The 27,422-nt window shown below is 39.2% G+C and overlaps 1 protein-coding gene across 1 annotated transcript; it reads left to right on the top strand.

The window, feature by feature from the left end:
• Positions 1-893: 893 nt before the first annotated feature.
• ACTR3B (actin related protein 3B) lies at positions 894-27,422 on the top strand. The gene is made up of 12 exons (XM_056485055.1): positions 894-1,037; positions 8,233-8,288; positions 10,101-10,225; positions 11,168-11,278; positions 11,640-11,735; positions 11,878-11,985; positions 13,236-13,379; positions 13,975-14,148; positions 16,547-16,639; positions 25,293-25,418; positions 25,822-25,905; positions 26,491-27,422. Exons 1-12 carry the CDS (start codon positions 994-996, stop codon positions 26,584-26,586), a joined length of 1,257 nt encoding a protein of 418 aa, XP_056341030.1. The 5' UTR covers positions 894-993; the 3' UTR covers positions 26,587-27,422.

Here is a 27,422-nt window from a genome sequence, read left to right as displayed (position 1 = left end):
TTTTCCGGGGGCAAACCCCACCTTCACTGAGACGTGAACCGAGGCAGGTCTTGCTCTGAGGGACAGCAGCATCTGCAGCATTTGCTGGGGTGGCGAGACTTTTATTTCCCCTGCAACATGCGTTGTAGCCCTTGCCATCATATGTGCCTTGGAAGAATCACAGAATATCCTGAGCTGGAAGGGACCCACAACAATCATCAAGTCCAATTCCTGGGCCTGTACAGGCTGTCTCCAAGAGCCACACCATGTGCCTGAGGGCGTTTTCCAAACATTTTTTGAGGTCTGTCAGGCTGGTGGTGTGACCACTTTCCTGGAGACTCTGTTCAGCACCCTGCCAACCTCTGGGTGAAGAACCTCTGCCTAATATCCAACCTAACTTTTTTTAATATCTAATTTAAGATGATTTTAAGATGACGAAATTCATCATGTAGCAGGGGCCTTGGTTGGCATCGGTGAAGGAAGTGTTCTCACAAGCACCAGAGTGTGGGACCTGTGGATGGTGCCAGCGGTATGGAACAATGAGTGAAACGTGTTGGCTTCAGCTGGGGTTACTTTCTTCACAGTGCCTAGTGGCTTGTTGGGATTTGTGCTGAGCACAGGGCTCATAATACAGAGATGTCCATTCCGGGAACAGGAGTTCAGTTCAGAATGGGCAACCAACCCAGGCAGGTGGTCGAGTCACCATCTCTGGAGGTGTTTTAGAAAGACTGGACTCAAGGACGTCCGAGCTCTCTCCTGACTCGGCAGTGCCGATCTCATGCCCCAGCCGCAGCACGCATCTCCGCCACGCACACAGCCCCGCACCGGGCTCGCCCTCACGCGGCGGCCGCGGCGGCCCTGACCCGACATGGCGGCCCGGGCGCGGGCGGCGGCGCAGGCGCGGGGGGCGGCGCTGGCGGCGGCCGCTGCGGGCCCGCCCGCATGGAGCCCGCGCCGGGGGAGCCGGCGGCCGCCCGGATGGTGGCGTAGGGCCCGCACGGCCGGCCCCGCAGCATGGCGAGCTGCCTGCCGCCCTGCGTGATCGACGGCGGCACCGGGTGAGTGCGGGCAGCGGCGACCGGCTGCCGGAGCCCGTGCTGGGGACGGGGGGGTGTATGCGCGCCGCACCCCGCCGCCGCCTCCCGCTGCTGGCGAACGCTCTTGCCGTGTGTCCCGGTGCTCTCTCGGCTTGCTGAGGGGTTTCTGTCCCCTCCGGCCTTCAGCTCGTGCCCATCGCTCTCGTCCTCCCTCTCCCCTCCAGCCCTTCCATCCCGCTGGAGCGCGGAGCGGGGCAGCCCTGCCGTGTCCCCGCCGTGCGTGTTTCTCTGTGCCCTTCTCGGCTCTCGGGACCCGTTTTCGTCTGTATCCTCTGGCTTTGGAGTACTGCATGATGCAAGTGCTAAAATTGGGGACGGGTTTCAGAAGGGGAGAGGAGCCGGGAGCCCGCAGAGAGCGGTGCAGAGACGATACCTGGGCAGGTTGCGGAGATGCCCTGGCCGGGTGCAGCCGTGTGGGTGCCACAGAGCTCCCCTGGCCGCGGCCGCCCTCGCTGCGGCTCCTGCCTCCCCTCCCCGTTTGAAACCCGCCGTCACCGATTTTAGCATTTTCGGCTGAGTTGGGAGCGCGCTGCCTTGCTCCAGTGAAGCGCTTGGTCATCCCTTCACCTTTCTCGGATCAGTGTGAGATTTATTCCATGCTTAACCACGAGTTTTGTAACTCAAGTCTTTGAGGGCGGGAGTGACTGAATTGCAGAGGTTTTGCCTGGGAGGCGTTTCAGGAGCGGGTCTGTCCAACCTCTGTTCTAGAGCAAACCCGTTCAGCATCCAGTCCTGCTGTGCTTTAGGGGGGAGATGTCAGAAGGAGCTGTGATGAAGGTAGTATTGAATCCGTGGTGTGCTTTTGCTAATTAATACCTTTCCTTTGGCCCAGCAGTTACAGACAGTTCTGAGGAGAGGAAGTGAAGCACCGGTCCATGAGTAACTATTCATGCAGTAGATTTACTTGTCAGGCTCAGTATCACTGATTGCATTAATTTAGCTTTTCCTCTGCAGGAAACTTGCAACACTATTTTAATTTCTTTAATACATGGAAAGATATTTTTAAAATTTCTTTAAATGAACAATTTTTAAAAATCCAAACCCCAAATGAAGAAACACCAATCCCTAGGTAACTGCAGGAAGCACCTTCCAGTGTTGTGGTGCTACAGTGTGTCGCATTTTGAATATGTCTATATTAAACTGTCATGAAAGTTTTAGAAATCTTTGCCTGTTTCTGCTTATACCTTAGCTTACCAGAAACCAGCTCTGTTCCTCATTGAGGAATACTGGAGTTCACAGCTGGAGACTTTGGAAGTAGAATGGAGATCAAATTCTACCTTGTGTGTAATTCTGCTTGCTCTTTAGATATATCTTCGTAGTTTCCCAGGTTTATTCTATATTTGCTGAAGATATTGTATCCACAGATCTGTTAATATTACAGGATTACTTCTTGATAGTTTTGAGAGAAATGGGAGGTCTAGGTGGATCCTTTAGAAAGGGTTCAGTGGAAACTTTAAAACCCAGAAAATGCATTAAATGCCAAAGCTGTCTTTTGCAGGAGACCCTCTTGGCTTTCAGTTTGTGGAGTAATTCCAGTGTTACACTAGCAGTTGATATTGCTGGCCAACAGTTACACGAAATAAATAAGGATAGGACATTGCTTATTGTGTCTTTTCAAAGAAATAATAGTTGAAGTAGAATTTCTAAAGTCTTTTTAGTGCTTGCATGTGTAAAGCTGATGGGTTTTGTGTGTGGGGCACATGTATATTGTTTTGTTTCAGGAAGGGTCTGTCCCCAGATGATGCACATTTATTTTTCAATTGCCTCCAAGTGGTCTGAATTCACAGAAGACAACATGACATCTTTGCTGGTGGGACTTATGCTTGACTTTGCTGTAGGGCACTCAAAAATGGAAGACTTTCCAGCAAAGAGACTACTGAATGTGAAATAAGTTATTTTGCAGAATTCAGGATGAAATGAGTCTGAACAAAAGCAGCCAGAAGAAGTAGCTTGACTCATTGATACGCAGTCTCTGGAATTTTCCTCTGTGTGGGCTGAAAACCTTCTTATTGTTAGAATGAATCTACTTTGGGTTACAAGCTTCAAACAATTCATTCAAATTATTCATGAAAGGGCTTTCAGATGAAAAATCTGGAAGAGCATAGCAGAAAGGGAAATGTATATGCAGACATGCACTGTGGGACATTGTGTATATAAAATACACTCTTCTACTTAAATCTCTGTTACTGAATGAGGTGTTCTGTCCAGCCACTAATCCATCTTTTTTTCATGTAAAGGATGTTAAGAAGTTTGTTAAAAGAATGGTTTTGTTGTTTGTTTCGTGCATAAGGAGGCTGACTTAAATTACTCGTACTTGCAGTCACATGCCTCAGTCCTGTAAAGTGCCAGAATTCCAAAAAAAAAGGCAAGAACAGACCTTCAGTGAGAAACATATTTTTATATCAGTACAGGGTAACTCTCCTTTAGTCTACTGGATATAGATGACTTGAATTCCCTTAGCCATGAACTGTTCACTCTTTACTCACAAATCTTGCAGAAATAGTTAATAATTTGCTATAACCTTTTCCATTAGTATTTGCAAATGACTTGACATAGTGCAATTTTGATGCACTACATCTTTATTTTTTCTGCATGAGGTTCTCCTCATGATCAGTTTACACATTGCTGTCACTCTTTGTGGAGAAGGGCATGCTATTTTTAGTTCCTTAGGACTACCAGGCCTTTTTGTGTTGCTGTTTTAAATAGCTTTAAACTTCACAACTAGTTTTATTAATTGGCATTTAGCTGTGGGACATCAGAACAGTAGTAGGTGTGTGGCCAAAACAAAGATATCTTAAAATACCTCTCTTTAGTCTATTTGCAGACACTGAGGAGTGCTTCTGGTTTGAGTGTATTTTATTGAAGCCATTGCTTTTTAGTAAAGAAAAAGTATTTTGGCAAAGCCTTACAGATGAGTTCAGAGGTAAATACTTGATTTCTGGGAGAAGTGAGCTGGGCTGAGTCTTAGGACTTGAAGTTTAAGCTGTTTTTTGATGATGTTGCTATTAAAGATAGCTGGATCCTCAGAACATGCTGTGTTTCCCCTCTTTTACTGTATTTCTGATGCCTAGTGAGTTGCTTTAGCCTAGTATTACCTCTGCTCTTCTCATGTGAGGCATGTGAGCAGGCATTATTGTAATTGCTGTTCTGGGTCTAAGGAGCTTGTGTTAATTCACTGCTGTTTATAATCACAGGCTTCAGTCCTGCAAAGTGCTAGACTTCCTCAAGAAACCCAATGGCTCTACTGTACTCTTTATTCTTATAGTGGCTGCTGGTGCTCTTGGGTAAATTATGCAGACAAAATAGATTTTTTTTTCTATTTGATATTTTCTCCTTCATGGCTTCTTCGTTCCCATCCCTCAATTTCAAAAGTGCTTTTCCAAATCTTCATTAGGAACTCGTGTTGCAAGTTGCCCAGACATACTTGTATGATAATAGAGTCTGCTGTGGCAGCCTGGCATCACAGGTGTTCTGGCAGCAGTAGCCTGGTTATTCAGTCTCTTAGCTGTCAGAGAAAGTGTTCTATTTACAGAGGCTATTTGTTTGTTTACATGACTTTCTCAAAGCATTCTGCTATTTTTAATCACATCATATTTATCTTTTCAGAACTTTTTTTTGTGTGAATGTAACACATTGTTTTGAAGGTGTGGACCAAAAAAGCAATAGAGAACGTCCAAATGCTAAAATAGTCATATTTGGGCTTTGCTTTTTTGCATACTTGTACAGAGAAAAATTGGGTGTCTTGTGTTTTCAGATGGATAAAGAAACTGCTTGAGTTTGTGATTTGTTCTCATGCTTTGGGAAGAATTTTCCACAACATATCTCTTCTGTCTAAAGTGGTTAAGGCTGCAGCATCTACTTCTAATGCAGTCCATTTGTATTATGTCAATTCTAGATATAAGTTTTTCCATCTTGGTGGGACCTCAGAAGGGTTAGGCTGACCAATCCTCATGCAAAGGTTTGTGAAACTGGCTTGTGTATGAACTCATCACCTGGTCAACACTATTTTTAGAAGTTGCTTGTTTCAAGAATATGCAATTTCCAGAGGTTTAAAAATGAGTAGTCCTCCAAATCTCCTTGTATGAAATAGCCTTAGTCTATTGGATCAGTTTTCTGCTAATTTTTAGTGCAGTATCCTATATTTTGGCCAGTTTCCAGTAGGTTCCTATCTCACTGGCAACAAATTGCTGCTTTTAATGAAATTAAGTTGGAATAATGATTATCTACACATTCTGCTACAGCTGTCTCTGTAATTTTACAGATCACAAGATGTTGCATTACCATTAGTCTGCTAGGCTGTAACCCAGGAGAAAGAGAACTGTGTTTTAGATGCTTAAATATTCATTGGAGAAAGGACTGAAGACCAGGTAACCTCTGTAACTCTAAGTCCAGAGCCTTTCCAGTCAGTGAATATTTAAATATCATGAAGGAAAGGGAGTATTCTCTGTAGGAGGTCTAGAAATGGGTCACCCAAACACTTTAATGTACCCTTGAGAGGTGGAATGAGTTTGGGTCCTGCTGGGCAGAACAGTGATCTTGGACCAAGTCTGCATGTCTGGAGACTCTTGGATAGCAAAGAGCAGCACGACTCCATAACCTTATTTTCCTTCTCTTCCTGAGTGGTCTTGGGAGAAATTGGAGTTTCCCTTCCATTTGAGTTTGTCAAAAACACTTGAAATGTGGCTGCTTGTTCCAGTCTGTCTCTTTTTTGATCCTAAGTAGATTTTTTTTTTTAACAGATTTTGTTTTTCTGCTTGTTTGCTTAACCATTGAACTGAGAATTAGTTATTCTCTTAGTTTCAGTAATAGTCTTTCATGGATTAATGGCATGCAAAACAAATCCTTCCATATGTTACCTTCTGTGAGATGGATTCTTTGAAGATAATTTTTTTCATTATACTGAGAAATAAACTTATTTGGTAGTTTTTTCACTAGGTGAATTAACCCAGGTTAAAAATGAATCTGTAAAATACTGAGCTGTAGGGGTTGGTAACTTTACAAGTTACTCTATAGGGGGATCTGGTCCATTCTGGAGAGGGAAGGTAAAGCTCTTGCAGACTGGTAGCCCAAATTGACTTTTAGAGAGTGTTTTCTTTTTTTAATTTTGTGAGTGGGTGTGAGTTTAGCATGTGTGTTGAGGGGGAAAAGATGGTAAACTGAACTCACCTCTTGGCCAGACTTTAGTTTAAGAAGTGAGTCTGGTTAGACTGCAGGAAGCTTTTAATTTATTCATGCACTCAGATATATAAAAATAGTATGAAAAATATATATATGTATATGTATTTACATGTATGTATATGTAGATACTGTCTTTGGTTTTTGTCTCTGAGGCTTGAAGGGCTTTTTTCATGATGTTTCGACTAATTGTCATTTCTAAGTCTTGAAACCAGGTCTTTTAAACAACAGCAAAAGAATTTCCTTGGTTTTCATTATGTTCATTTAGTCATGATTCATTTCAGAGAGAGAAATAAGAGGAAATGGCCTGTACTGGTCTTAAATCCCAGTGGAACTCCTGTTGTTGCTTGTTATGTTTTAACAATATTCCCTAGGTAGGCCTCATTCTAAAATGTGAAGAATCTATGCAATAATAATCATAAAAAGGATTTTTACTAGTAACATCCTTCTTTACAGTCAGTCTAATTTAACATCCTTATTACGTTTTTCTGAAAACCACAGCAAGTGTGCATAAACAATTTGGATTAGACTGAAAGCATATGTCTATAATGATGATTAAAAACCCAACAAACCCTTGCCTCCAAAACATAGTCCTTGTCTTTTTAGCCTTGGGGGGAATGGCTTTTCAACTATTGTTTGAAGTCTATTGAAGCTATAGCTTTGAAGAAAAGTTGAAATATAAATATTTAAGTTCCAAGGTCATTGATAATTCAATTTAGATTAATTCCTTTATCTAAGAAAACTGTGTTTCTTAATGAGTATTTTTATACCAAATACTCTGTAAAGAGGAGTCTACTTTTCAAGCTGCTGATGAAGATGTAAGCTCTCTGCTTTGGCCATGGCATAATATTGTTTGCAAATATTGAGAGTAAGATGCAAAGGCTTTAAATTCACTTTAGGACCTAGGCTGGGGTTTGTCTCATTTAAGAATATCGTGGCTTTAGGTTTTTTTGTGTAAAAATGATGTGAACAATGCTGATTGCCTCAAATCATGCTGCTGTTGTACTTCTGTTTCAAGCTAATGGCAATATTCAAGAATGGCATCCATCTCTGCAAGCATTCAATCAATTTAGTTGGGTTGGTTTTTCTTTTAACACTGTTTCTGATGTGGGTTTTGTTATTGTGGGTTTTTTCTTTTTTTTTTTTTTTTTTCCCCTAGGAAATATAGCTGTTTTTCCTAGTCTGGGATGTTAATTATTTCTAGTTGCTAAAGACCTGGAGTAGCTTGAAGCCACTAATAACTGTAGAAATTTATATGTTAAAATTACTTTTTTTACTTCCTCCTTCTTTTTTCCTCTTGGTCTTTTACTTGTTAAAATAGATATTATATGTATATTGAAAGAAATGCTTTGTACCATCTGCTGCACATTTCTAAAGCATTTCATCAGTGAAGGCTTGTTTTGCTGTAGTATTTGTCTTTTATCACATCACATACTATACCTGTTACAAAGTGAGTGGTTTGCTAAGGGCCTGAAAGGGAGTTTTATCAGGATTGTAACGAGTTCTCAGCTCTGGTTTATACTTGTGGCACTGTATTATTTCTTTCTTTTCCTATATTTGAGAATATTAAACAAATATGTAAAGTCTAAGATTCTCTTTAGTCATGGTAACTGAAGGGTAAAATCTGCACAGCCCTAATTTTTACCAAAGGGTGCAATGTGACCTGCCTCTCCTTTGTCTTAGGTGGTCAACAAGATGGAAAAAGTAAGAGTAGAGATCTCAGACTTGATAGTTCTGAATAACACTAGCAAAATCTGTAAGCTGAAGTTGAAAAATAAATTAACAACTAAAATATTTACCACTTTGAGTTTTCAACAAGATGTTACTTGAAAGCATAACCCAGAAAATGTGGATCTGGCATGTGATGCATGTTTCACCTTTACTTTTAAGAAGTGGAGTGAATTGAAAGTAATTTTTTTCTTCATGTTTTTGCATCTAAATACATCTAATCACCCGGTGATTTTTTTTTTCCCCCCACTAGGTATACAAAGCTTGGCTATGCAGGAAATACAGAACCTCAGTTCATTATCCCATCATGTGAGTTGATTTTGTTTCAAATTGTAATATACACTGCTGTCACTGAGCACTTTCAGGATTAAATGACATGCTTCCAACTCCCAGCTCAGCCGTCCTGGTCCCGTGTCCATCTGGGAAGTGATATTCATCCTGTTAGCATCTTTGGCTGGAGTGTAGCTAAACAGAGCTCCTTGTTTGCAGTTAGCTAGGACTGTTGCTCATTAAACCAGCTCTTGGTTGCTATGACAAAGATGAAGAGAACTCCAGTCCAATTTCCTTTTTATCTCCATTATTTTTTTGCCAGGACTGTTGAGTAGACAGAATGCAATTTACCTCCTGTCTACCTGACACCATGGTTACAGCCTGGATAATCTGGGGAAGGCTCCCAATCAAATTAAGTACTAAAGTGCAGGTGGTGTCTGCCTTATTTACATTGTCTGGGACTGTAGACAGTATAATATTCAAAAAAGTTGTTCTTATTAGAAAATGTTCCTTTTGGGTGTGTGTTTACCAATTAAAATGTTCTTGCACATTTAATATACTTTTGTTGAACAGATTTACTCTTTAATTTTTTTGTGTGTTAAACTTGTTTAAAATGTTATACTTTTCTGGTGTTCTTGATTTTAATTGACATCTTATTAGTTTCTCTGAAATGCTGTATATATATATTTATAAATAGTAGCACTGACTATGTATTTACATCTACAGTGGCATCTGTTACCCCCATTTATGTTAAACACTGCTTTTTACTTTTTTGTAAACTTTGCCAATTAACTACTTACTAATGCTTCTAGACTCCCTTGTAGCTACTCACAGTAGGAAGTATAAAGATAAGGAAATTATAAAGGTAATTGATGGCCAGAGAAGTGAAGGGGACACATGTTCTTCACTAGGTGTAGCTGCAGTGCTCCTTACAGTCTCACTGTTCTAAATATTGTAAAATTTGAAACCTAAATCACTGGTAAAGATTGAAATGTCTTATGTTAAAAAAGTTGGATAGCAGGGATTTTCTGTGAATTTGCTAAAAATCCTGTTTTTATACAACTATAAACCTGTTGGGGGAGGGGTAGATGTTTTTCCAAAATAATTGTTTGCCTGTGACTAACTTTTTGGTGCTAGTAGTATTTGATGTGTTTGTGGATATTGTCTGCCTACTTTGTATTTTCTGCTATATGTTGTTTAGATCCTGATTATGACCTATTAAAAGAAAACTATATAAATAAGGTTACATTTTAGCAGTACTTCATTCCATTTATATTTTTAGCTTGCCCCAGATTTGATTTTTGCTGTCTCATCTTCTTGCCTACAGCAGCCATCATCTAATAATTTTAGTGATAGTTGCAGGCTGCTAATGGGAAGCATAAGTGTCTCCAAAGATCTGTCTGCAGCACTGAAAATTGATTTCTCCCCTCCCTCTTTCCTCTTTCTCACCAACCAGGATAATGACTCCAATACTTATTTTTGAATACACAGTTTATATTCTTCTCTGGTGCTCTTCCTCTTTATTTTAGTGTTAAAACTCAGAAAATCATGTTGCTTCCTGGAATGCTCCACTTGTCCAGGTTTAGTGACTGCTGTAGTCTGTAACAAAATGCATTTTCAGTATTTTCTGTGAATTATTATGTACAATCATGGAATGGGTGACCAGAATCCTGCAGGATGCAGTGAGAATGACTTGGCTCTGTTGGCTTATTGGTAGATCACTTACATGATTTCTACTATTTATATCCCAATTTTATTTCTGAAGAAAAATCCTTAAGTAAATAAATATTCATCACTTGGTATTTTGCTGTTTTAATTTTGTTTTGACTTGTTTTTTGGGTTTATTTTAAGGTATTGCAATCCGAGAGTCAGCCAAAGTGGGGGACCAGGCTCAGAGGAGGGTGATGAAAGGTGTTGATGATCTGGACTTTTTCATAGGAGATGAAGCCATAGATAAACCTACCTATGCTACAAAGGTGAGCATTCAGGAGACCTAGACAGCCTTTCCCAAGTCTCACATTTTTATGATAAAATGTGCTAGGACTTCTGGGTAGCCATTCAAAACACGTTTGCTTATTTTGTAAAGCATTTTTATTGCTTTTTAAAAACTGCACGATTTGGTTCATGGCTTTACCCTTTTTTAGATATCTGTTTTACTAGTGCTGTCTTATGTGGTTGGTGTTTGTGTAAATATTCATTGATACAGTGCAGCTGTTCAGTTTTCAAAATTCTGAGCTATTAAAATAGTCATATACACTGAATATTTAAAATCTTACTGAAAGTATACCCTTTTAACATGGCATACAAACAGGGAAATGTGTTGGATACTTTTGCTTCAGGGAATGTCACAATTGTTTTGTGAAGGGCTGTCTTCAATCCAGCTTTTCTGTGAATCATATTTTCCATACCCTAGTAAAGGACTTCTTGTACTTACAAAGTGTTACTGGTTTATGAACTATGTGGAAAAAAATCATATTTTATACATCCTTCTGTATTACTTAAATGTCAGCTGTGTTCTTAACATCGAACAAAATGTAAACATCATCCCTGCCAGAAATTTTAGTTGAAAAATATATAGCCTATATGGTTGTTATTTATTTTTATAATATGGAAAGGCATATTGAAGCCAAGTATGAGTCTCAACTTTCTAAGTGATAAAATTTATACAAAAAGAGGTTAAAACACAGTTCTGCAACAGACTAACAGGAATAGAGTCTGGAATCTGGCTGCTAGTCCTGCAAGGTAGAATTGGGCTTGGAAGTACCTGGGAACAGTAGGTAACTTTGAGCTGTGCCACTGAATTAAAGTCAGGATGGAGGCTTTGATGAGATGCCTGTGAGATGAGGTGTCAGATTGTTCCTATTGCTGGGTTTACTTGTCCTTGCATGATCCAGTGCTGACAAATTTTGCTGTTGCAGTGGCCTATCCGACATGGAATTGTTGAGGACTGGGACCTCATGGAGAGGTTCATGGAGCAGGTTATTTTTAAGTACCTTCGAGCTGAGCCCGAGGATCACTATTTTTTAATGGTGAGTTAATGAGTCCTGGTAAGGAAATTGCTTTGTAAGAGGAAACCCAAACACCATTCCAAGCACAACTAGCTCTGCTAGAGGATTTTTCTTTGTACGTCTTATTTCTCTGAAATAAGGGTTCGGGTGGGAGGAGAAAACTAATCTTTAAAGCTGCATTATGACTATATTCTGTTAATTTTGTGATGCAGGATACTGCAGGTCAGCTATTGCTTTTGAAAAGCTTCAAACACTGTTTAAATTCTGCTGGAAATTTTTTTGTTTTGAGTGCACTGAGGATTTTACAAGTTTGATTACCATGCCAAGCTAATCAAGATAGGATCTTATTGAGATGCTTTTTCAAAACTCTTTGTTTTTGCAGACAGAGCCTCCACTGAACACACCAGAAAACAGAGAATATCTTGCAGAAATCATGTTTGAATCATTTAACATCCCAGGACTTTACATTGCTGTGCAGGTGAACAAAGTGAATGTGTTCTTCTAAAGTACGAAATAACTGCAGTGTTTTAGTCTTTTGTAGGCACGTACCTAAAATGTTTTTTTTGAGAGTGTAAATTAGAACACTCTGCCTGCTTCTAAATATAAACTCTGTGCTGTAGGCAGTGTTGGCCTTAGCTGCCTCCTGGACGTCACGGCAGGTTGGGGAGCGGACTCTGACCGGAATTGTCATCGACAGCGGTGATGGAGTGACCCACGTAATCCCCGTGGTGAGTAGCAGGGTGCACTTGGAAATCAGCAGTGCTTTGGACAGGCTTTGTTTGCAGTAAATCTAAGCTTCAAATGAAGCCTTATTTTTAAATTTTTAGTGTTATTTGGGACTTCTTTCCTTGCAAAAGTATGTATTTCACTGTGTGTTAATTTAGCTGGCAGACTACAGGAAGGTCACAGTAAGGACCCATCAGTCCAGCTTTTAAAAGGCTACTTCTGTGTGAAACCTTGCCTTCCATTACTCTGCTGCCTCAGTTCTCTTCAGTTTCAGTGATTACCATGGGTTTATGTCTCCTGCATGCCAACAGTGTCTGATAAGAAATGTCCTAACTTTTTTGACACCCTGCATTTTGACTGTTTAATATAGCTGATAATGTGTGCTTTTTATGTGATTTATTCTATTTTATTATTTCCACTCTGCTTATGTGGAAACAACTACAGATTTATACATGTTCTTATACATGATCAATCTCATCAGTTTAGTTATGTGAGGATGTTAAAAATACAGAGCTATCTGTGAAAACTGACATGCATTGATGTCATTTTGTGTATTTTAAATGATACTGTGTCCTTGAATGATCAGGTATATTAGAAATGAAAATTTGATTCCCTTTAACTTCCTCTTGCATTTTGGTGTTAACTTGATCTTCTCAGTATTTTGTCTTGTGGGCAATGCTGAGAATAAACAACATTTACTGTGTGAAACTCTGAAAAGTGAAAAAAAAAAAAAAAGCAAGGGTAGAAATAATGTGGCTCAGCTATATCAGTGTTTTCAGTTAAATACATTCTAAAAAAATTCAGCAAGTAGATTTCTTATTTTTGTTGTGCTTATTGTAACATCCTATTTCTGTTTGAGTTTTCTATTCCTATTTGATTTTTCTTGTCTGAGAAATTTAATTTTATAATATTTTTTGTTAGTTTTTCACTCTCGAACAGGGCACAGGTAGTTTATTTATATTATATTTGTTTTTCTGATGATGCCTTAAAGGAGCCATCGGGTCTGACTAGTATGTACACGATTATTTATCACTTGTGTATCTTTTAGATAATCAATACCTGTTTATGTGATAATCTAGGTCTTTAAATAAAGATTATACCCACTTTACAGTGGGGTGCACATGTTTAGAGTGATTTTGCAGTTTCAGGATTTTAATTTTAATAGAAAATCAGATTATTAGAAATTAATGTTAATTATTTATACACAGTAAGTTTTCCCCTTAAATATGTCTTTTCTTCTCCTCCTACATAGGCAGAAGGCTATGTAATTGGAAGTTGCATCAAACATATTCCTATTGCAGGTAGAGATATTACTTACTTTATTCAACAGCTTCTAAGGGAAAGGGAGGTAGGAATTCCTCCTGAACAATCTCTGGAGACAGCAAAAGCCATAAAGGTACATCCTCCTTTATCTCTTAATAAATATATAATAAATCTCCCTGAGCTGATTTTTTGGCTCTAGCAAGTTGCCAGTGGCTCTCTTAAAAATGCAAATTTAAGCAGTGTATTATTATTACACCAGCTTCTGGTGGTTTATCCAATCAAGTCTGGGGGAAGGAGAAAGAGGAAGAAAATATTCATACTAGACTGTTTGGAGTGAGTATGTTTCACGGATTAAACCAGAATTTAAATTTTGGAGTTGTTTAAAATTTGCTTTGTAATAGAATTAAAAAAAAGAAAACCAGTAGGGTGGTTGTGTGGGCCTGCTCTTGCAGTGAAAGCTTGCCCTTGAAATTCTTTGTTGTCACAGACCTACTGTTGGTGATGTTTTCATTTTGAGAGGCAAATGTAGCTGAGTCAGCATGTGCAGCCCTTTGGAAGCAAAAGTGCCTTGTGGGGTTGAGGCTTCAGCTGTGGTTTGGGTGAGAAAGTGCCTTGAACTGCTCCATCTGTAAAAACGCTCACATTTTTCTTTTCTGATTGTCTTGCACTTCAATTCAGTGATGCACTAGTTATCTCTGCAGTTTTTCACACCTGGTGTCTGTTCACAGGAGAAATACTGTTACATCTGCCCCGACATAGTGAAGGAATTTGCCAAGTACGACGGAGACTCTCGCAAGTGGATCAAACAATACACGGGCATCAACGCCATCAACAAAACCAAGTTTGTTATCGATGTTGGCTACGAGAGGTTCCTGGGGCCTGAAATCTTCTTCCATCCTGAGGTAAGGACAGGGAGTAGCTCTGTTAATTTGTGCCATTCCTGGTGCCTGGGCGCCATCCCGTGGCAGTGAGGGGCCAGTGAGTCCCCTGAACAGCAGCCAGGTGCACTCACAGGTAACTTCAGAACAGCAGAAAAGTGTTTTTCTGACGTTTAAACATATTGTTCTGTTCCTTTCTGAACTTAAGAAATCATTTGAATTCACAGTTTTTCTAAAGCATTTTCCACTTTCTTTCAGCATCTTTAAACAAGTCTACCTTTATACTTTGTATGCTGCCAATCCCTTTGGGCACTAGTAAGCGTGACATTGATGATATTCTAAATATTGGGTGCAGACTTTTGATAATGAGTCAATTTGTAAGGCATGAATGATACATTTATTCTTGAAGGAAATCTCTCTTGGTGTGGTCATAAGTAGTATGTAAAATTCTGGGAAAGATTACCTCATCTGTCTGATTTTTGGTACTCCAGTTGGAGTGAGTTTCAGGATATTGTGAGAGGAAGGAGTCTGGTTTTAATACAGGTCCTTTCCATTCCTGCACACTTGAGCTTATGCAGGCACCCATAGTCTAATACTGTTGAAAACTTTTATTAAAATTCACATTGAGACTGGTGAATTTTCCCTTTTTCTGCCCTCCTCCTTGGAAGAGTATTTAAAAGATTCTCTCTGCCACCTTTTGTCTAAATTCCAGCTTTAATCTTCTGTGGTCAGTTTGAGCCATCTGATCTTCTGCCTGTATTCTCTGTGGGTTAAATAGTTTTTCTTCCCTGCTGTTTACCAACGTGATTTAAGAGAGAAGCATTGAATCCCATGTCAGACAATTTTAAGAGCCCCTTTTTCCATGGTCTCTAAAAACTGTTAGGAATGGGGTGAAGGACCAATTTCCATTTTTGTCATTTCTAGGTAGTTTCTTGACTCTGTATTGAAAAAAAACCGCCCAAACCTGAACTGACTTCCTAGACAAGAAAAACATATTAGATGATGTGTACTGCATCCAAAGAGAATTTCTTGTATTTCATTAACTCCTCACTTGAAAGGGTAGCAACTTTGCTAGGTAAAATCTGCCTTTGGTAAAGTTGTCTTGTAATCTTTTCCTGTTTTCAGTTTACAGAATTTGTTCTGAGGTGTTGAATACTCCTGAAATTAGGTGTTGGGGTCTGTGGCTATCCAGGTTATTTCTCCACTTCTTAAATTAGATATTTTATTTACCGTTCTCCAATCATATCAGACTGGCTGGCAGACTGCAATTTTACATTCAGTTCTCTTTTCCCTGTTCTAGGATGTTATACTCTACCTCTCATTTTTACTTACTCCTTTTTCCCTGCTGTTTTATCAATATCTTTATGGAGAGCTTAGGAGTTTGCAGGCTGTAGTTCACTCAGATGAAAACTCAGTGTGCAGCAGCATCTCTTTTGATTTATGTGGCTTCATGTTTTTGCTTCTTGCATGATTAATTCTTACTGTGGAAGTCAGCTTGAATTCTTGGGGAGTGCCCCCCATCATTCTTAGGGCTCCTGAACTCCAAGACAACTTCCTTTGCTAATTTTCTCTCAGTTCAGTGTTTACTTGTTATGTTTGACTGTTGTTATTTATTCATCCATGTAGATACCTTATCTTATTTTTAATGTAAATCCCACATACTTCCACACAAAAGATTTTAGTATATCTAGAATAATATATTATTATGTATTGGTAATTAATTTAATTTTTCGGAGTTTAATCTCTGAAAGGAAAAAAAAACCATGGGCTATCACCAGTTCTTTTCTTTAAAGCTTATGTTTTTAAGTGGAAAATTTCCACTAGAGTGTTTTCTAGCTTTAGCTTCTCTTGACTTTCTATTTTTATAAATGCAGAAATTTGCATTAGCCCTGTATTCATGTTTGCATTAATTGGGGCTTTAACTCAAAACGTTAGACTGTTTATGTTTTTTTGAACACTAGATGCTTCCTGGGCTTGGGGAAAAAAATCTGACTTTTTGGTGGGAATTTAACTGAAGTATTTTAGTAGCATTAAAATCTTTTTGCAAGGAGACATTCTCATTTGCACACTAATGTTTTTAATCTCCCTTGAAAGGAAAGGCAGGACCACCGTCAGAGGCAACAGCAGTGTGTTTAATATTGCAGGTGAACTCAAACTTATCTTGCAGGCAATAAAAGTGCATAGTGCATAAATTGTAAACAGTGAATTTCTGACCAAGGAAGTGAATCTGTTTCTCAGCTGAAAAAGAAATTATCATTTCCCTTGTAGAGAAGTGTTTGCCATAATGTAGAATAAGTGGTGAACAAGACTTGAAACTCCTACTCATCCCCTATTATAAAGTCTCTCCACAGTCTTATTTCTGCCTTTTTATTTCTTTGCTTTTTTGGATGAAAAATCTAATGCCTTTTTTGTTTCATTTCAGTTTGCTAACCCTGATTTCATGGAGTCCATTTCTGATGTAGTTGATGAAGTTATACAGAACTGTCCCATTGATGTCCGGCGTCCATTATATAAGGTATGGCCTTTCTCTTGCAAGATTCTTGTGATTTATTTAAGGACTAAATACCAGCATCATGGCTACCACTTCCTCCACAATGAGAAATGTGCACTTTGGATAGAAATTAAACAAAGTGCCACTTCTGAATGCCATTAGATATTTGCTGCTTTTTAGTTTTGAAAGAAAAGTTTCTGTAAAGGCTCAATACCAAGGTAAGTATTGTCCCTGAGGAGCTGTGGCAGAGGGATGTTATTTGTATTTGTACCTGTAATGTGAATTCTTGTGCATGAAAACTTTTGGTTTTGCCCATTTTAAGAGTTATACTGTGGTCTTACCCCTCTCACTACTCTACTTTGCCTGCTTTGTTAAGTAGTGGTTTCCAGTTTTTTTTAATGGTCTTGTCCTGTACCTGCCCATTGTCTGCAGCTTAGTCAGTACTGCATCACTTACCAAGTACATGAAAACTGAAAATATTTTAGGAGAGAACAATTGGGCCAGCTTAAACCCAGGGTGTAGTCCAGAGAGTACTTTCAGTTCCTGATTCTTTAAGGAATGACAAGTAAGGTACTGACATGCATAGTCCATGGCAAGCTCTGTCCATAATGGCAGCACATCCCACATCCCATGGTTCCCTTTTTTCTGCTTGTGTAGGAGCAGTACAATTTTGGAAATAACAGCATAAAGCTAGAGCATGCAGAGATTTGTCTGCTCATGTAAAAGGTGGTAGTGTTCCTCATCTGGTAGAATTAGCATTAAGTTCCAACTAATTCATGTCTCAGGAAAATTTGTAACTCTTAAGATTTTACAGTCTCTTCTCCTTGCCTGGTAAACACCCTCTGTAATCTAGGATGAGGTAGCACTCCAGAGCAGATTTGTGGGGCAGGATTGAAGGGGAAGTTGAACTACTTAACAGGCTCTTATGTCAGTTCTGCAGTAGATGTCTTCAATAATTTCAAGCTTAGGTAGCAGCAGGGTTTAGGAACCCCTTAGTGTGTGGCTGTGCTTAGGGTCTCTGCTTTTTATCTGAAAGACAAAAGCTTCCTCAGAGCAACAGGTTCTTTGCTTTGATGGGGTAAGGTTTAGTACTGATTAGAAAGTGGTGTTTAAAATTTGAGGTTAAGTTACTTCTGCCTCATCATAATCAGTAGACAAATATCTTTCCCTTGGCTTGCCACTGATTGAGACTTTGTTTTTCCTTTTCTTGTTTTTAATTATACTTTTTTAATTAAAATAATGTTTCACAATTACCTGGTAAATGTACTGAGAGATGTCAGTAGTTATTAATGGTAATAGTTGCTATCTTGTTTAAGCAAGGTCACTTCAAAGATGAGCATCTCTTGTTCTCATTGTTTGAAACAGTGTATGGATGCAGAAATATTCCACCCATATTTTCTCTCTGAGGTTTATCAGTTTCACTTGCCCACAGTGCTAAGTGGTGGCCAGCCAAGGTTCTGTGCTTTGGAGCTGAGTTTCCATCAAATGTATTTGGATTCTTCTTCAGTGTTCCTGCAGAAAATACCTAACAGTGCCCTTACTGCAGGTTTTATGTGGTGTGTAGCCTTTGACTCATTATTCCACAACTCATCTTTTGAATGTCCTATGGTATTTCTGAGTTTTATTGCTATGTATCCCTGTTTCCTAATCTGATCAACATCTCTCTCAAGGCCAGTTATCTTAGCTCATATTGATGTTTGGACCAGCAGAACCTTGATAAGACTTCTTTAGCCAGATCTGTGACAACCCAGTCTAAAAAGAAGAAAGCATCTAAGATTTGTAAATGCTCATTGATCAAAAGAAATGACAAGATCAGAGGGTCTGAAAGTTTGATTAATAAATTACACACTTGTCATGGAACTTGATCTGTTAGTCTCTGACCTGCTATCTAAGCACACAGCAGTACATTATGGGTAGAGGGGTAGGGTGAATGGGAAGAGAGGAATTAAAGTAGGAGAGAAGAAGGAAGCACCAGTCCTGGTTTCAGTGTTGATCCAACTGCATCAGTCTGGCCAATGACATGTCCAAGGTCCTGGGGGTACAACCATTTTATGGAGGAGTTTCTTGCTTTCCAAGTAGATTAGTTACGATGTGCAGTCTGTTCTTTCTGGAAATGGGTTGGAGGGCTTTGGGGGCTTTTGGTGCTGGTAATCCCACCCTATAGGCCATGCCAACTTCATCCTACTCATTCTTGTACTGTATTGTGGCTTGTTCTCATGGACAAATGCCCTCTATGTGCCTGGCCCCTCTTCTCCAGCCTAATCCTGTTCTTCCTCCCAGTGTGTTAATAGTCCCTGGTTATTACCAGCAATTCTTGTCTGCTGTTATCAACAGTCCTTGGTTGGCTCCACAGTTATAAGTTATTGGTGTTTGAGACATACACATGAGCTCCTTATTTTCTGGGAATTGAGAGCTCAAAAGGATTTCACTTTGGACTGCTGTTTGCAGGACCAGTAGAGAGTGGGCTTTAATCATAGTATTTTTCAATCCTGGCCACAATTTGAGTTGGTAAGTTTCTTTGAAAGTTCAGTAACAGAAATATTTCACTTGAGTTGTTATTTGGGCAAGAAAAAAGTTTTGAAGGCTGTTAGTTAAAAGACAGGTTCTTTCTTAACATGTGTAGGTTCTGGGAGCAGACAGTGTTTCTGTTAACAGTGTTCTGTTTCTGTTAAGCTCAAGAAGGGCTTAGTCCAAGTGCAGTTTGTCAGGGCTGAGGCCTAATGAGCATTTCTCAGATCCCATTGGAGCCTGGAGTGGGGAAGATGTACCCCTAGAAATCTATCCCACAGCTGAAGTCAGCTTCTCTGTGGCTCCACAAGATCCCATAACCTTCAGCCATTCAATACTGAGCACAAACATCCTTTCACACATGATGAAGCCTTTTTTAATTGTATAATGATTGCCAGTAATGCACTCTCTAATTCCCATGATTACATCACCTTAATGTGATTGCTTGGAAAACTGATTTGTATTCTCTAACACAGAGCTGAGAGATCTGGCTTGCTTGGGGTGAGCTGCTTTCTGCTAAAACAGAAAAAGATAGGTATGGGTATGAATTGCATTGAAATTTGAAGAATGATGTGGGTTTTGGTGGGTTTATTATTTAATTTTTTTTTTTGAGGCGGCAAACCCAAAGTTTCAAAAAACAAATTGAAATTTAAAATGAGTGTTCAAATGAAATGAGAAATAACAGAGGAGATAATTTTTGGATTTTACTGCTTGGATGAAACAATTTAGCATCCTGGCTAGGTTGATCATTCCTATGTGTTGAATTCCACTGAAAAATGACCCATCCTGCATGCAGCTAAAAATCCTACATTTGTGGGGCTCAGTGACATATTCCATCATCCTTGGTGTTCTCTGAGAAGAATGGTATATGATTCATCTAGTTCTTTTTTTTGATAATTTCTTAGCTTCCTTTTTTCTTAAAATATTGTTCCACAACCTTTCCTTGTTCTTACCTCATAATTATTTGAAGTCATAGTATAACTAATATCTCAGAGAGAAATTGCAGGGAGAGTGCAGTAGCATGATAGGGGGCTGTGGCCTGCAAAAAAATGAGACCCTTTCCCAGCTTTCAGGTTCCTGTGAGCACACCAGAGAACTCTCTATAACTACTGCACACCCAGCTTGGATCAGTGATGAACATCTGCTCCTGTGGTATAGCCACAGCAGATGCTGGTGTGGAATGCTTTCAGCACTAGTTGGTACTTAAAAGTCTCTTTTCAACCTGAAAGGGCTCTGAAACTTGTCCTAACATTTATCAGTTAAGGACATGAGTTTTTGGCATTTTGTGTCAAAAAACAGTCTCCTCCTGAATGTAGTTATAGTAACTTTAGAGGTTGACAGAGGGCTTTGAAATGTTTTAAAAACTGCTTGCTATCCTAATAAACAGTATTTTTTGTTAGTAACAGGTTCAAAAACTATCACTTTTATTCCAGGCTCTACTTCATCTTTCTTTTTCTTTATCCACAGTCTTTCCCCAGGTACTTCCAGAGTTAAGAACAGTATTAACAGTTCTGAGGTCCTTGCCTTCTCCCAGTGCAAAGAATAGAAGTGCAGGGTCATTGACTGTTCCACAATTGATTTCTTTCATCTTTTCTCTGCTGTTTTTTAGCACAAATATCTGAGTGAAAGAATATAAGATAAATGACATCTGAAGCCAGGTAAATTCTGTCAGAAATACCTTTGAAAGGTCCTAGCCAAGCATGCTTAAGTATTCATGATTTAGATCCTGCTGAATCAAATGACAACATCCTTGACCTCAAACTTCTAAGCCAATTTCTCAGATTGAAAATTCTGCATGAGGTGGGGGACTGTGGGGTATTGGCAAGTGTGATAATTTATTGGAGATGAATTATCCAGGTTTTCCATGAAAACAGGTGCATGGTGAGAAGATTTTGACAAATTGGCTCTTTTCCTTAGAGAAGGTGACTTCTTAGCTGGGTATGCAGCTGTTGGGGACTCAGATTAGTCTCTGTCAGAATGAAAACTTAGTGAAATAGTAAAGTCAACTCAGTGAAATAGTAAAGTCAAGCTCGTTGCTACAAGTTAAGACTTTGACTTTGCTTGTTGTGTCAGTGTTCACTCTGCAAGTTGAACTGCTGAGCTCACAAGAGCCTATCCTCAAACACTGGAGAGGTCCCGGGTGCAGGAGCTAATGGGGTGGTAAAAACTCTCTGACATCACTTCTGACTTCAGTTGCTGGTAAATAGGAATAGCTGGTGTGAGAACAGCTCCAGCTGCACAGCATGGTGGGTAGATGGCACTGTTGGACTGGCTTTGCTGATCTGTGCTCCAGCACCACAGGAATTCCCTGTTACTGACCCAGAGCAGATTGGGGAGACTCTGGGGGTGAGGGAAGGGTGGAGAGACTGCCAGGGCATGGCATCTGCTGGCACCATGACAGGACATGGGAAAGGAGCAGCATTCCTGTTGAATACTGCTGCATTCCTGCTGTATTTGAATGAGAGCCCCAAGAGATTAACTCTGTCATTGTAGCACAGGAGTACTGTGGAGAAGCCCTGCTTATTCCTATCACAGCTGTAAATAAATTTGTAAGATTTGTAAATTTGCTAGTTGTTTTAATCTGCAGGATTTTCTGGTTCCTTTTGTGTCTGAGTATTTCTGCAGAATGGCACCACCATAAGTCATGCTGAAATCTCTTGATATTACTTCAAATGTGAAGTGCACATTAAATTCATAATTTTAACTAAATGGTTTCTTTATTATTAGAAGTAAATGTATTTTTAAAACAGTGTTTCTCAAAATAAATTTACTTCTTTGTGCTGTATTTATCATTTGGTATGAACAATATTTATCCTTATACTTTCCATACTGCACTGGCAAATATACTCTGTTTTAACCAAATTAACAGAGACATGTAGCTTAATTGATTCACTTGGCTTCAGCTTATGAACCTTCCTGTTTTTACCCATAATAATTTTTATTAACAGTCATATATTGATCTCATTACATGTCTCTGGTGGTCTGGTCATGTCATGTTAATCTAGGCTGTCAGTTGGAAAGAAAGGAAAATGGGATGTGTTATTCTTACTTGCCAGAAAAGCAGGAAGTGTTTTTTCAGTTTGGTGCTGCAGAGTCTGATGTGTCCAGCTGAGAGTGTGCTCACATCACAGTGCGGTGTGAAGATGTACAAACCAGTTCAACACCTTTTTTTTGGTAGTGTTGAGTTCTTCAGGAGCTAGTTTCACTCTGGAATTTTTTTGTAAGCTTGATTTAGTCAGAGATTTCTGTTGGAGGAGCTGGGTTGCTTTGTTGGGTAATTTCATTTCTCTGCAGCATTACACTGTACAGATGTAATACCAGAAATGGTAGAATGAGAAAGTCAGTACCACAGAGTTCATAAGAGAAGCAAAAGGTACAGATGAGAACAGTGAACTTTTTTGCCAGTCCTCTGAGGTGATCTTGATGATCTTAGAGGTCGTTTCCACCCTTAATGATTCTGTGATTGGCATCTGCCCCCTGGTCTCCTTCCAGAAATAGCTTACTTCCATTTATTTGCTTGTTGTGTTTAACTTTTTCAGGTGTGTGGAAGGGTTTAGTTCCTGTCTGCCAAGGGAACACATTCTTTCAAAACAACTTAAATGTTCAGCCAGTTAGCTGTAAAAGTAAGAACCAGCTGGAGGTTCTTTCCATCAGCAGGTATGATAATTGGTGTTAGCTGAGAAACACATGGGCTGCTTGGAGCTGTTAAACCAGCTGAAGTGTGTTTGAGCAGAGTAAGATCAGAAGAAGTCTTCTTTAAAGGAATCAGCTGGAAACAGATACTTAAAGCCAAATTTCTTTGATGTCTTTTTCTGGGAGGCCAGAGGATTTCCTGGCAGGCTGAAAACCCAAACATCACTAGTAAGCTTTCTCCACAAGTGGATTTAGCATCCTTTATTTTTATGGTTTTTGTTAAGTAGTTATTAGAATTACACAGATTTATTCTAGAGAAGAAATTTGAGAGGTCAGGGTATAGGGAGGTGCCCCCTTTGTTGTTTTCTGGGGTTAAATTTTTTTTTTTTTTTTTAATCTGACCATCTTTCCTCACCTTTATTGTGTCCTTTGTAAATGGTAGGTGTGGTGTTTGAGGAGTTTGGAGTGGATATGGATTCTGCTTTCATTGTAAGTGGGGAGTACCTGGCTTCTGACCTGACCTGCTGAGTTAAGAAGTTGCTGAAGGCTGTAAGATAAGTCTTCTACTAAAGAGTTAGCATGGATTTGGTCTGGCACTGACAAGAAGTTCAGGGAGCAGAGGAACTGTTACTGTATAATTAACCATCTTCTAAATACAGTTGGTATCACCTAGTTACTTGTATCCAGAAATTTGCTTAGCCTTGCTGGTCCAGATATGTGATAATGAGGTGACTTACCTTTTCAACATTTGTACTTTGGTGCTTCTGTTCTCCTTGGGCAGTGTTACTGTTGAACTGATTTCAGTGTGTAGAAGTACTTGAATAATCATAATTTGAAGAAGATGTAACTTCTTAGCCTCTAACCCTGGAATGATAACTAGGTGGAAAGATCCTCCCAGTGATAATGCTAACTCTGTAGTTACATGAATTGGTCTTGGATGTATTAGAAAAATTATTCTTGTGTTTATTCTAGAATCTATTTTTAGTGATAGCATTGTCCACTTTATGGAGTATGCTTGAAGTTTAATTTGCTTTGAATAGAGTTACTGCTTTCACATTCTTTGCCAGCCTCATTATTTTGAGGTAATATTTTCTGATGGCATCTTTTTAATTGCTATTTCATCACTCAGGTTGGTTATTGTCTTTTTTTTGCCCATCAGCAATTTCCTTTTCCCAAGTGGAGTGCATGACCACTTTGATGCAGGGGAAGAGATGTTCTTGTGTATGGGGAGAGTAGGAGGAGTCCTCCCTCCTGCTTTAACTTTAGGATCAGTTGTGATTTCTGGCTTCTTTCCTCTTTGCTGTCCTCCTCTTTTCCTCTTGCAAATGTTTCAGAAATGTTATGGGGACTTCTGCTTTTTTTTCATTAAAGCACACCTGCCTTGTTATGCATTCTTTTATACTGTAGATAATCTGAAGCTGTGAAGAAATGAGTTTTTCCTACTGTAATGGTTTTTATGATGTGCAGGAATTTTTTTCTCATGAATAAACAAACAACTTTCTTCTCACTTTACAAGGTACAAGCAAGATTTCCCTGGTTATCTGTTGCTTAAAATCCAAGCACTTCTGCATCCTGCAAATGTGCACACTTATTATGCATGTCTTTGACGCTTCAGATCCATGTGCAGGCTGAAAACAGTAGGTCAGGGATTCTTTCATTACGGGCATAGTCTTGGTTTGCAGTGTCAAAAAATGTTACTGAGATAATCCTTGGATCTTTGTCCAATAAACTCCTGATCCAAGTTCCTTATGGACATGTGCCAAAGGCATGTGAGTGGTTTTAGCACTGTGCAAAGGCACACGTGCAGTTTTGTCATGTTGAGTTCTTTTTTTCTGATCACAAATCGCATTTTTGCTGCCACCGATGTTATGTTCTGGGGATGCTGTTTTGAATCCCCCACCATTGAATTGACTTCTGAGTTAGTCTGGGATGCTGCAACGTTATCAAAATTAGGGATGGGAAATTCTCAAAATGTCTGTTTAGAATTCAAGTACAAGTCCAGGCTGAAAGGCATTTGGTTCTGCTCTGAAAACTGAGTAATACCAGACAGGCAAAGGAAGAGGCATCATACCTTCCTCTGTGCTGCAGTTCTTTGTGAAGGTGTGGTGCCTTTTTGAAGAACTCTGGAAATGAAGAAAAGAAAATAGAGTTCTAGATAATTTTGTAGCTTTTGTAGCTATGTAGTATGATGAGACTTGAGCCTTATTTAGTGTCAGGACTAAAACTACTTGCTCTGAGCATTCCCAGAGAAACTTCTTGATGTAGTGTCTTACTTCTGCTGCTCTGCATATGTAGGGTACTAGCTCATGGGTTTAATGGAATCCTTTATAATAACCCATTCTACATAAATGCATTTAAAGGAGAAAAGCAGGGGAGCTATGAACCTCCTGTGAACTGGAGGGTGCTTAAGGTGTTCTACCTTACCTTGTCAGCTTCCTAATGATGCTGAGATTCAAATAGTCACCTCTGCAGTGCTGGCTGTTGGGAAACTTGTTTGAAGATGGATTTACAGGATGTGTCTTTAATTCCTGCACAGAATGTGGTCCTCTCAGGAGGGTCCACGATGTTCAGGGACTTTGGACGACGGCTGCAAAGGGATTTGAAGAGAGTGGTGGATGCGAGATTGCGGCTCAGTGAGGAGCTCAGTGGTGGTCGGATTAAAGTAAGTGAGGGTTTCAAGTACATTAATTACATGACTAGTAACAGAAATCCTGTTCAAAGTTTTTACCTCACTAGTGAAAATACACTGTAAAGTCAGTAGGGTATATTTATATGTTGCTAAAAGCACTGGTGACCTTGCTGTGGTTGACATCTCTTTATAGGAATCTTAAAATTACTGTGAGCAGTTCTGGTTTTCCTTCAAGGAGATGTGCGAGCAGTAGGCAAGAGGGATTTAACTTTGTGTCCTTCATCATAGTTATCATGAAGAGTTTTAGGACTTGGTCTCCTAGGAGAGAGCATGTCTGAATATTAAATGTGGTAGTGATGTGAATGGAGGGTTGAAGGTGTCTGGTTCTGACCATATTAAGTTTGAAAACCAACTAAACATGAACTGTTTTCCTTAGCCCAAACCAGTGGAAGTTCAAGTGATAACGCATCACATGCAGCGTTATGCAGTTTGGTTTGGAGGTTCCATGCTGGCTTCAACAGTAAGTCTTCATCAAAGTTGTTCTTAATTTTTATTGTATGTTGAATTGTGGAGGTATTTGATCTGAGCACTAAGGTTTAAACTTTTTCATTGTGACAGCCTGAACTGTGTCACATTCTGGAATCCTTACCGAAGTTTTATCTTGGTAAAATTTGTACAGCGCAAATGGAGCTTTGCTCGAGTAAGGATATTATGAGTTGACATAATTTTGAAGTATTTTTGATATGATAGTTCCAATATAGTGCCTGTATTCTTTAAACCAGCACTAGAGATTTAATTAGGACTTCAGGAATATGGAATCCAAATCAATGGTCTTAAATGCAAGAGAGAAGGAAATGCAGGAAAATGGGAGCAATTGCTATCTGCCAAGTGGGATTTCTTACTGCTGTGTTTAAAAGCAGTCTTATGACCAAACTTCTCTTGATTAGTTGTATTAATCTTAATATTTCTCATTGTATTATATTTTCAAATGTAATACAGTGTCATAAAGCTGTAATCTACAGAAATGCCAAGATGTTATTTATTTGTTGTTTTTTTCTATGTGTGTTCTTATGCTTTTGGCTGTATTTGTTTTATATTTTTATAGCCAGAGTTTTTCCAAGTATGTCACACCAAGAAGGACTATGAAGAGTATGGCCCTAGTATTTGTCGTCATAATCCCGTTTTTGGAGTCATGTCATAATGCTCATCCAGTGGAAATAAGATCTCTGATGCCGTGCTGGTGAAGAAACTCATGCAGTGCAGAGGAAGGCAGCAGATACTGTAAATACTGAAGCAAGATGTGGTTAAACTCTGATTTGGATCACCTTTGTTCACTAAAGCACAGCTTACAGCCCCAAGTCATTTCAGTATGAGCCATTTCTCTGCTGACTACTCAGAGCCTTTCCTTCTTTCTTCCTAAATATGAGGTAATTGAAAAAAATAGGTAAGTCTTGGTTTAGGAGGTTGTGCAAATACTACTGAAACTGAATCTTGAAGAATAAGGCAGTGTTTTACTGCTTGTGGAAAGATCTAAACCTTTCCCACTTGTGCCCTGAGTTTGCAGTCAAACCTTTAGCAATGGAGCACTAAATACCACATTGCCTTTAGGGGGGTTGAAATGGTTACAGGTACCTACCCAAATGGAATAGATTGCAGGATTGGGACAGTACTTTGTAAATGTAGGTTTTCATATAATTTTGTATTTTATGATATTGGTAGGGTGAATTGATGACTAGTTCTAAGCACGAACAGCTGTCAATGTCATGGAGTGGTGTTATGCATTTCCAGGTGTGAGGCATGTATTGGAGTAGTGCTGGTATATTTTTTTTGGGAAAAAATAAGCCATGTATGATAGAAGCTGATCTGTTCATGTTTGGATGATTTACAGTATTGTATGAAGTTTATTATAGCTACTGTTTCTTTGTTTTGAATTTTCTGAAGCTGTTTTTTAGAAGATGATGTTTTGTTTTGCTGTTGGTGAGTGGTGGATGACACAAGGGCCTTGCACCAGTGAAATAAAAGCTGTTAACATCTTTA

Source organism: Oenanthe melanoleuca, chromosome 2, assembly GCF_029582105.1.
Source record: "Oenanthe melanoleuca isolate GR-GAL-2019-014 chromosome 2, OMel1.0, whole genome shotgun sequence".
NCBI lineage: Eukaryota > Metazoa > Chordata > Aves > Passeriformes > Muscicapidae > Oenanthe > Oenanthe melanoleuca.
Note: the sequence above shows the minus strand (reverse complement) of the source record. Positions and strands in the feature narration are given on the sequence as shown.

Excerpts from the sequence above, each read along its gene's own strand:
- ACTR3B (XM_056485055.1), top strand. The coding sequence starts at position 994 with ATGGCGAGCTGCCTGCCGCCCTGCGTGATCGACGGCGGCACCGG. Across the intron at positions 8,289-10,100 it reads TCAGTTCATTATCCCATCAT|GTATTGCAATCCGAGAGTCA; the intron begins GTGAGTTGATTT and ends GTTTATTTTAAG. Across the intron at positions 13,380-13,974 it reads AGACAGCAAAAGCCATAAAG|GAGAAATACTGTTACATCTG; the intron begins GTACATCCTCCT and ends GTCTGTTCACAG.